Source organism: Neltuma alba, unplaced genomic scaffold, assembly GCF_004799145.2.
Source record: "Neltuma alba isolate B1F8T4 unplaced genomic scaffold, ASM479914v2 tig00012620_pilon, whole genome shotgun sequence".
Lineage (NCBI taxonomy): Eukaryota > Viridiplantae > Streptophyta > Magnoliopsida > Fabales > Fabaceae > Neltuma > Neltuma alba.
In genome coordinates, this window is record NW_021637061.1 from 149794 (window position 1) to 160662 (window position 10869).

Here is a 10869-nt window from a genome sequence, read left to right on the forward strand (position 1 = left end):
ACTTTTAGATTTAATTATTATCTTTATTTACTTTTCAATGTACTCACATTTTCTTTTATCTTTATTTTCTTTTATTTTTCTTTTTTGGGTTATGATAATTTAATCAAGGAATAACGTGACGTTAAAATATATTTATTTACGGAATTTTCATCCGCTCCAGAGGAACAATGCATTTTGTTAGCTTGACTTGACTTGATTCGGAATCGGACAGGTATAAAACGATATGTGTGTTAGTTCCTGGTTGCGCCAGATCTGATGAGTTTGATATGATCAATATGGGAAAACCTTCCTCCTTTGTCCTCCTCATCATCTTGCTTCTTTGCTTTACAGTCACCTTAGCTTCCATTGATACAAACATCAATACTGACAAATTTGCACTTCTTACTCTTAAATCCTTTATCACCTCTGATCCATATGATTTCTTAGCTAATTGGTCTGTCTCTTCTTCTCCATGCAGTTGGGCTGGTATCACATGCGATACTCAGCATGAAAGGGTCCGTTCCGTGAATCTTAGTGGCATGAAACTTAAGGGCACCATACCTCCACAACTAGGAAATCTCTCACTCCTTGTTGAACTTGATCTCAATAAAAACAGCTTTCACGGTCAAATCCCTCAAGACTTAGTTCGATTACGTCAATTGAGACTATTCAACTTGAGTTATAATGACTTTCATGGACAAGTTCCAACATCGATAGGAGATTTATCTATGCTTGAGCAGTTAAGTTTTCGAAATAACAGTCTCAATGGATTTATTCCATTATCTCTGTTCAACCTATCAAGGTTGGAGACTTTAGATTGGAATTCCAATCTCATTGAAGGTACCATTCCGCCTGAGATAGGAAGTCTAAAGCACTTGAAGAAGTTACAGCTTTCAAGCAACAAACTTTCAGGAGCAATTCCTCAAACAGTTTCCAACTTGTCTTCGCTTGAGTTGCTTTGGTTGTCTTCTAATAGTTTGTCAGGTATGTTTAGACTATTTTTTATGTTTATACCTGTGTTTGCTCAAAACTAGTCTATTTAATTATGAGGATATAAATCCTCAACCATCATGTGTTTGGGTTAGTCCCGATTTTTTTTTTTTTGGATATGTTTGCCCAATTCTTATCAGTTTTTGTTTTTTAAAAAATATAGTCAGTCGATGTTCTTTTCAATAAATCACGAATTAGAGCTCAAGTAGATAGAATATTTGTTCTCAAAATTTCATAAGAGCTAGCATGTCCATAGTAAAAGAATACTGCTATTATGTCATTTAGAAAGCCTAGAATGATTGTTTTTACCAAAATGATTTACAATCCAGGGATCTGGAGCACTCATTTTGACTTGGGCCATCTAAATTATATTTACGTTTACTATTTATTAATTAATTATCATTTCTTTAAAAAAATATTGTATTTAAATAATAGTTTTTTTCTTATGTATGTTACTTATTACAAATAAAAATACTAAAAATGAACAAATAGATATAAAAAAAATTATGCTCACGGTTTCGTATATGAACTATCTATATTATTAAATTGATGACATGATATTGAACTTTGAGGGATTACAAGCTTAAGTTCTTTTTATTTTCGCTTCTTTTTTCTTTACCAATGATCTAAAGAAATATTTAGCTTTGAATCAAATATTAGGTGTGTTGAACGTGGTTTTTCTTGAATGATGCTTCATTCTCAAAATTGAAGTTAGTTATTTATAAGGTAAGGTGACAAAACATAGCATTCAATTTTTCATTATTAATATTGAATGATTCAGTACTACTAAATATTTTTTTGTTAATCTATGAAAATTTATATCATTGTGAAAGAATTCTTTTTTAAATTCTTAGGAATTATTTAGATCATGTCGGATTAGTGAATGGGTTGATTTTTGTCACCACGCACCTATAATCTTGATTGACCTGTGAATTTTCTTTTTTTGGCCATGGCCTATGGATTTGATCTTGAATTGTTCCTATATAGGACTTATTTAGCTAGTAATGCATTCACTTTCTGAAAATAATTATGATGGCTTATCATCAATTTTTGAAAATATATGTTTTAAAAATTTCTTGAGGCGTTTTTTCAAATTCGGCACGCCTCGATCATAACAAACATATTTGGAACATTTAATTTTGATTCAGATCATCTAAATTATATTTTAATTTTATAATTTATTGGTAATAATTATTTGTATAAAAGTCTGTAAAGTTAGCAAAAAGAATTTCAGAGTCTCCCAACAAACGTGTGCTCGTTTTGATAGGAATGATGAAAAGGAAGGGTAAATTGGATTTCAATATATCCATTAGTCTTGATCACCATGAATCTATCAAAATTTGTCAAATTGGAATAGCCCAATATGTTCTTCGACAGTAAGCCAACCAACTTTCTCGACAAATCACATGTCCAAATTATCTATTCTATGGTTAATAGCCCAGCCAAATTGGAAGGGTTATTCCTTTTTGAGCCAAATTGTAGATGTGGTTTAATTTATTATTTAGAATATATTTGAGTTATTTCTAAAAAAATGTGCAAGTCTTACCATATGTGTTTTTTTTAAATACAGATTTATCTAATGTACATAGTAACTTATTATAAATAAAAATTGTTACTAATATTATTCTCTTTTTTCCTTCTGATATTTGAAGGGAGCATCCCAAATGAGATTGGGGATCTTTCACAGCTAAAAAAGTTGTATCTTGTGAATAATCACCTTGCAGGTTCAATACCATCTTCATTATTCAACAATTCAGTGCTGCAAGACTTCCGACTTGCAAAAAATAACTTATCTGGAAGTCTCCCAACAAATTTGTGTTTCGGGCTTCCGAAACTTGAAACATTATGTGTCCAGGAAAATGATTTGTCTGGGGAGATACCCTCCATTTGGCATCAGTGCAAGGAATTGGCAAATTTGGAGTTGGCGGATAACAAATTCAATCCAGGAACCATTCCAAGTGAGATTGGAAATTTGACCAAACTTCAGTGGCTATATCTTCGCGGAAACAACTTGAAAGGTAAGAGTTTTCATTATATGATTGTTTTAAATTTTGTTGTTAGATTACTTTTAAAGACATGAAACTTGATTCTTTCTCTCAATCCCAAAATCACTGTGCTTTCTTTTATATAAAAGTTTCACAAAAATGTCAAAAATTGAAATAAAATATTGAATAATTGAAAATCATGCAAGGCCAAAGAGAAGGACTTAGTTGGGGTTCAATGTTCTTCTTGTAGCCTCTTGTTTTCCATGTTCTGCTGCATTGTCTTGTCGGTGACTAGTTTTCATTATAGTCTATCATCTGAAATTCTCAACGAATCACACAATGACCTGCTGAGAAAGCAAAGCCTCATGCCTTACATAAAACATAATATAAGTTATCCTTTAAGAGTCATGCCTTTTTTAAAAAAATAATTGTAGTTATATGTTGGCGTTATTTTAAAAACCGAGCGAGTCTTAAACATGCAAAGGAAATATAGTTTAAAAAAACGATAAAACATACACACACAACTCCATCAACATTTCTTCTTTAAAAGAAAGTATATCTACAATACAACCCCTTTGCAAGTAAGCTTGATCTAACCATCCCTTAACTTTACACTTTAACATATTTTTTATTTATTATTTATATATAATTTTTACACATATCTAAAAGTGAAAAACATGGGAGCCCGAAGAGAAGGACTTATAGTTGGGTTTCAATGTTTCTTTGATCCTGCTGAGAAAGAAAAACCTCATGCCTTACATAAAAAATAATATATTATCATTTAAGAGTCATGTCTTTTTTTAAATAATTTTAGTTAATTACGTAATAGTGTTATTTTTAAAAATGAGTAGGTCTTTAGCATGCAAAGGAAATATAATTTAAAAAAATGATAAAACATTCCGAATAGTCTGAAAACGGTGTGTGTGTGTGTGTTTATATGGAATCTTGCATATATTCCATATATATATATATATGTATGTGTGTGTCTGTGTGTATGTATGTAATACGCACACAATTCCATCAACATTTCTCCTTTAAAAGAAAGGATCCTACAATAAACCCTCTTAACCTTGCACTTTAACAAATTTTTTATTTTTTATTTATGCTTATTCTACATTTCCTGCAAAATTTTTAACCGAAACTGGTTTAAGAGTGAAAATTATAGTATACAGTGCTTTGGTGAGAAAATTCATTTACTATTTATACTATATTATCTCAGGAATGTGTAACTGGAAGTATTTTAACTCCTTAAATAATGAAAGCTAAAACTGCCTATAAAGAATTCATCATATTCAAAGCTAGAGCCTTGAAAGTATTAAATCATTTATATGAAAGCTATAAATAATTTGATTACTTATTTTAAATGGGTGAAATTAATTACATAATCTATCTTTAGCATTTCTTCTTTGAAAGAAATTTTACTGTTTGATTTGTCATTGATATTAGAAGAGTCCCTTTTAAATTGCATTCCAATAAAAAGTAAATTATTTTGTAATAATTTTAAGGCTCTAATTAACACAACTCCATTCATCATTTATATCGTTAAATGTGAATTCATGAAATTCCTAGTCAACTAATTAACAAATATTTTGTATCCGTTTATAGGTAATTTGCCAGAAGAAATGTGTCATCATCTCCCTTTACTTGAAGTCTTTGATGTTGATAATAATCAATTAGAGGGAAGCATTCCGAAATCAATAAGTAACTGCACATCTTTGAAAAAATTATATTTGGATATGAACTCATTTTCAGGTATGCACATCTTCTCTTCTTTATAGTATTTTTCTCTAAAATAAGATTTTGTTTTTCATCACTTCATTTATATTGTTCATCCAAGTTAATATAAATAAGCTAAGATGATAAAGAAATAAAACAACGTGACACTGTGTGTCCCAATTTTCTTGGGTATCTTTGCGCGCATTGCTTATAAGTTTTTATTTTTGTTTTCAAAAATGTAGTCGTCGATATTCTTTTCAATAAATCACGCATTAGAACTGAAGTAGAGAGAACATTTGTTCTCGAAATTTCATAAGAGCTAGTATGGGAATAATAAAGAATACTGCTATTATGTCATTTGGAATGTCTAAAAGGATTGTGTTTTTCAAAATGATGAAGGCTTACGACCCACGGATCTGGAACATTCAGTTTTGATTTGGGCCATCTAAGTTATATTTTAGTTTTATTATTAATTAATTAATCAATCATTATTTCTTTCAAAAATGAGTAATTTTTTTTTGTATTTTACTCTTCTGAATTGAAATGAGTATTACTTGAAATTAATTAAAAAAAACCTAATTCAAAATTTGATAAAAGTACAGGGACTATCATATATATTTTTCCAACTTTTTAAGTACTCAGCATATAATGTGCCCACATGCCTCATGTGAAAAATAATAAAACAACGAGATAAAATTTGTAAATTCGCTCACTCATGTAATTTTTTATTTTTCAAATTCATTAATTTCAAATTAAATGATTTTTATCAACAAAAAATTAAATAATTATCCAATATACTAATCATGTTACCTCAAGTGTCATTTATAATCTTCATAATTTTTTATTTTAAATTTTTTTAAAAGAGTTGAAATTAATGAAACAAATAATTTTTTTTGTATTTTACTCTTCTGAATTGAAATGAGTTTTACTTGAAATTCTTTTGTTATATTCAAGGCAAGGCAAGTTCTCGACTTATTTTTAGACATGCCCGAGTTAGTATTAATATTTGAAAGTTTTCGTATGGTGGGATAAGTTTATTTAATGCTAAAGACAGAGAAGTTTGCAATTGTGTTTTTCCTTATTTATTACAATAAACAAGAAATTTATTTAAATAAACTAAGTATAAAATATCAATTGTGAATAATTTAAAAGAATTTAATTTAAAATTTTAAATGCAATAATTCAATAAACACTAGTTCAACCATATTTGAGCTTAAGCTAGTTTAGAAGAAAAAAATTCAAAAAAATAAATGAGAATACGAGATGTTTTAAATAGTCTGACAAATAATTAATTGTATTATTTTAAATCATTCATATTGAAGTGGAACTATTCAGCATCTTCAATTCTTTAAAAAATTAAATAAAGCTTTTAAAAAAAATTATCCACAAATAATTTCTTAATAATTATTTTACTTTGAAATTTAAAAGAAGGATGAAAAATCAACATGAGGGAGAAAGCGTGGGGGCTTACATTAAAAAATGTGGAATTATTAAACATTACGTGGAACTTTTTTGTTCAGCAAAGTATACTTAATAATTTCTCACTAAAACTGCACAAAATAAATTCCTTCATCAGAGATAAATTGCTGAAAAAATAGTTTAATGCTTTATGCCGTACATGATTAATTGGCAATGCATAAAGGTTATATAGCTAAACTTAATGTACTCATTTGCGATATTAAAACGTAAGAAATTTGATGGTTAGAGGAACTTTGCCTTTTTCCTTTTTAATATTTATGCATGGATTAATCAGTATAGCACAGATGTTCAAGTTTTTGAAATTACTACGTAAGACACGTGAAGTTTCTTTATTATTTATGTATATTATATGCAAACAATATTACAATGCCAAAATAAAGAAAAGGTAAGATCATGGACTGATGGGACCACTTGATATATTTAACATGTGAAAAACAATTTTTGTTAACATTTTATTCTTAATCTACTACATCATTAATATACTTTGCTCAATAAAATGACTTCACCATATATAATTTGTCTAGGAATCATTCCAAGTGAGATTGGAAATTTGACAAACCTCCAACTTCTTGCTCTTACCGAGAACATTTTGCAAGGTAAGAATTTTAATTATATGATTGTCTTAGATCGTGTGTGTTTTTGTTTTTGTTTTCATCTCTCAAATGAAAAATAATTTTTAAATGCGATTTTGCTTTTCATTTCTTTCATTCATGTTAAAGAATCATGAGAAGCTTACTAAAGATTTTGCATTCATAATAGAAATGCTTGAAAAGAGAAATAAAATATAATTTTAGATCATTAAAAAAATTTAGAGAAGGCCTGTAAAAACCGGTCTGAAAAACTGTGGACTATCAGTATGTGATGTGGTATAGTAATCTTCAAGGATACCTCCCAATTTTTACCCCAGCAAAAATGTCTTTAAAAAGAGAAATAAAATATAATTTTGGATCAATAGAATAAGTATGCGTTCGCTATCAATATAATGTTTGTTTTTATTTGACAATCATAATATTTCTAATTCTCTCGTCAACATATACATAACTCATATCTTATCCATTTTTACATTAAAACGGGTGAAATTCCATCTTTAATTTTATGCTTTATCGCCAAAATGTGCAACTAAAAGTATTTTAATTCCTTAAAGAAAAACTAAAATTTCAGCCCTTTTTTTGGCCTATGATGAATTCATCCTCAGATCTTAAAGTTAGAGCCTTTTTAAATACTTCAATAACTATAATACAAAATATAAATAATTTGGATGCTCCTTTTAGATTAGGTGAGATTAATTCCATAGTCTCTGATCTTCAGCGATTCTTCTTTGAAACAAATTTAACATCCAATTGGTTATTAATATTGGAAGAGTTCTTTTAAACTACGGTGCAATAAAAAATAAATTTTAAGCATCTAATTACCAAAATTTCATTTATTATTTATATGCTTGTGTACCGACGAATTTATTAGGAACATGCTTGCCATACTACCAAGTAATTAACAAATATTTTATATTTATTTATAGGTGAAATTCATTCATTTCTTTGGAACATGTCTTCTTTGAGATCTATTGGCCTTAGCCAAAATCATTTAAAGGGTAATTTGCCAGAAGAAATGTGTCATCATCTCCCCTTACTTGAACTCTTTGGTGTTGCTGATAATCAATTAGAGGGAAGAATTCCACAATCAATAAGCAACTGCACATCTTTGAAAAAATTGTATTTGGATATGAACTCATTTACAGGTACGCACTTATTTGGGTGTTTTCTTTTCTTTTTAATATTTTTCTCTAAAATGAGATCTTGTTTTTCTCTAAAATCCCAATCATGAATATATGGATGTTGTGAAATTTGCAACACAGAGAAAAAGAAATCCTCACATGTACTATTTGATGACAAAACTCCAAACCATACAATATTTTTTATCAAGATTTTTTCTGTCTCTTAATTACTTTAATTTTTTTTTCTCATCTTAATATTTAAATAATATTAAAATACAGATAAGCTTGGAGTTAGTTTTACTTAGTTATTATATATATAAATTGTAACAATTCAACATTGTTAAATTGTAATTAAAATTATAATATTTTTAAAAAATTACAACATAATAACTAAAAATGTGCTATAAACAAAAATTATCATGATAAGTATAAAATATCAATTACAAATTATACAATAAATGCAACTCATAAAATGCTTGTTCAACCAAATTTAAATGCAACATACATGCTTATTATATGCCAGTATCTTTTTTTTTTTTTAAAGATTTTTATCTGTTTCCCAACAACTTTTATCTTATTTTATTTTTCCTCTCTATGTAGAGTACGTTTTTTTTTCCATCTCTTATGCTTCTTTTTCAATTTTTTATTTTTCAAATTCGTTCATTTCAAACTAAATACTTATTCCATAATTAAAGTACAAAAATTTTATTTTTCAAAAGAAATACTAGTAATTTCACCTTAATTATAATTTATGATTTTCTTAATTTTTTATTTTGCAAATTTTTACAAATACTTCAACAAATATTATTAAAAACACCGTTTTTAATAATATTTGATAATTTCTTTTTTTTTTCCCATACACACACAAAAACACACGGTAACAACTCTATCGTTTAAATAAAATTAAAATTATATTGATGTTTTCTTAAAAAGTCACAGCATATGAATTAAAAATTTGAAATAAACCTAGATTTTTTTAAATAGATATAAAAATCAATTACAATTTATAATATAGAAATCAAATAAAAATTAAAATATAGCTCAAACTGATGAAGAATAATACGAGATATTTTAATTGTTCAACAAGTAGAAGAACGGTTATGCACATTGTGAAATAAAATAAAGCTTTTCGAGTTAAAGTGTTTCACATAATAATTTCTCACAGGGATAAATTGCCGAACAAGTAGTTTAATGCTATAGGCAACACATAATTGATTGGCAGCGCGCAGAAAACTAACAGCAGGAGCCAAAGCGAACAACCGGGGGGAAAAAAAACATTCATAGCATGCAACCTAACACCAGGTCAAAAAAAAAAAAAAAAAAAAACACCTAACACAACTTACCAAAGAAACCATGCACTCAAAATAACCTAGCATACAACCTACCAAAGAAACAAAACAACACTTAACAAAGAACAACAAGCAACAAGTAGTTAGCCAATCCCAGTCGTAGCTAAAGAGTCACAATTAGAAAGCTCAAAATCTTCACAGCTCTATTGCCCTTGCGAGAAACCAAAGACAAAGACCAGTTCTGCAGTTTAGCATGACATCTTCATAGCTCCACTCGCATCCCTTGAATTCAGAAGCTCTCAATCTGTGAAACAGCTCTTGATAATCAGTTTCAACTATCACCTTCTTTCCTTCCCACCTCTGACTGCAATTTAAAGCTCCCAAAATGGTCGAGGTTTTTGCAATAAGAGCTGAATATGCCTTCACCTTCATTCCCAAACCCTACAGAAGCAGTCATATCAAATAACTTGAAAGAAGCATCCACATTCTCAGGTGCCCTCCAAATTCTCGCTCTTTCAACACCATTTCGCTCCATCTTATGTCTCCCCCTTTCTTTTTGAGCCTCATCATAATCTCTAACTAGTCTCAACAACCTTGCTGCACATCTGATAGCATCCACCTCGGTACCTTCAAAAATATGCCTGCACCTAGCTTTCCAAATTTTCCAGCAGGTGGTAGCAAAAAGAGTGATACTAAATCATCATGTCCCATCTTCTGATTCATCGATTCCTCCATCCACCTGGCCATATTACACATCCTTGATTTATTGAATCTCAGTGACAAATTTGACCCAAACTAACATTTCTCAACCTATGGACATAAAAATAAAGCATGCTTAATTGATTCCACCTGACATCTGCAAATATCACAGGCAGGTGTACTGGAGCATTTTCTTCTAAGAAGAGCTTCCTTGGTGGCCAAAGCTCCACTCACTACTCTCCACATAAAATGAGCTACTTTGGAGGATCTTCAGGTTCCATAATTGATTCTACAACTGTTTAGATACCTTAGAGGTGCCTCCCGGATCTCTCAATCTTCTATCACCTTCTCTGCCCAAAGCTACCCTATACCCCAACTTCACAGAGTAATTACCATCTCTGCTTATCATTCACAGACACTTACCTGCCAAATTTGATCCAAGAATATTAATAAAGTTAATGAGAACTTTATCTTCATCACTGAACCAATCTTTCATTCCTTCAAACACCAAGAATTATTTCTAATTAAGCTCTTCACAGTCAAACTCTTTTCTTCATCTAAATCTCTGGAAGCCAATGCATACCCATTAACCTCAGGAATATAATCCAATTGTCAACAAAAACTCTGATGCTGTCTCCAGTCCTTACTCTTCAACAGAGATCCTTTTTTATTAAAGCTCTTTCTTCTAAGATGTTGGACCAACCCCTAGAGGATCTATAACCTTGCTTTGCTTGCAAAACATGACTATCCGAAAAATACAAACTATTGAAAATCCTATACCATAAAGCATCTGGATTTTGAACCAACCTCCATGTAGCATTAGTAAGGAGAACTTTGTTAAACAACTCTAGATTCCTGAAACCCATTCTCCCCTTGCTTTTTGCAAAGCTTAGTGATTTCCAAGATTTCCGATGTATTCTATCTTCTTGTTCATACTATCCAATTCAACACAAACCTTCTTTGGAAATCTGAAATAGGACATAGGACACCCAGGTATTATACTTGCTACTGCCTTAATCAT

General features: G+C 29.6%; 1 protein-coding gene across 1 annotated transcript; it reads left to right on the plus strand.

Moving 5' to 3' along the window:
* Positions 1–275: 275 nt before the first annotated feature.
* Positions 276–10202, plus strand: LOC114729286 (LRR receptor-like serine/threonine-protein kinase GSO1). The gene is made up of 6 exons (XM_028916268.1): positions 276–963; positions 2694–2987; positions 4560–4706; positions 6674–6745; positions 7666–7884; positions 10021–10202. The coding sequence occupies exons 1-6, from the start codon at positions 276–278 to the stop codon at positions 10149–10151; spliced, it is 1551 nt and encodes a 516-aa protein (XP_028772101.1). The 3' UTR covers positions 10152–10202.
* Positions 10203–10869: the final 667 nt, after the last annotated feature.

Coding starts and splice junctions, on each gene's coding strand:
- LOC114729286 (XM_028916268.1), top strand. CDS start 276: ATGGGAAAACCTTCCTCCTTTGTCCTCCTCATCATCTTGCTTCTTTGC. Junction 964..2,693: donor GTCTTCTAATAGTTTGTCAG/GTATGTTTAGAC, acceptor ATCACCTTGCAG/GTTCAATACCATCTTCATTA. Junction 2,988..4,559: donor TCGCGGAAACAACTTGAAAG/GTAAGAGTTTTC, acceptor ATCCGTTTATAG/GTAATTTGCCAGAAGAAATG.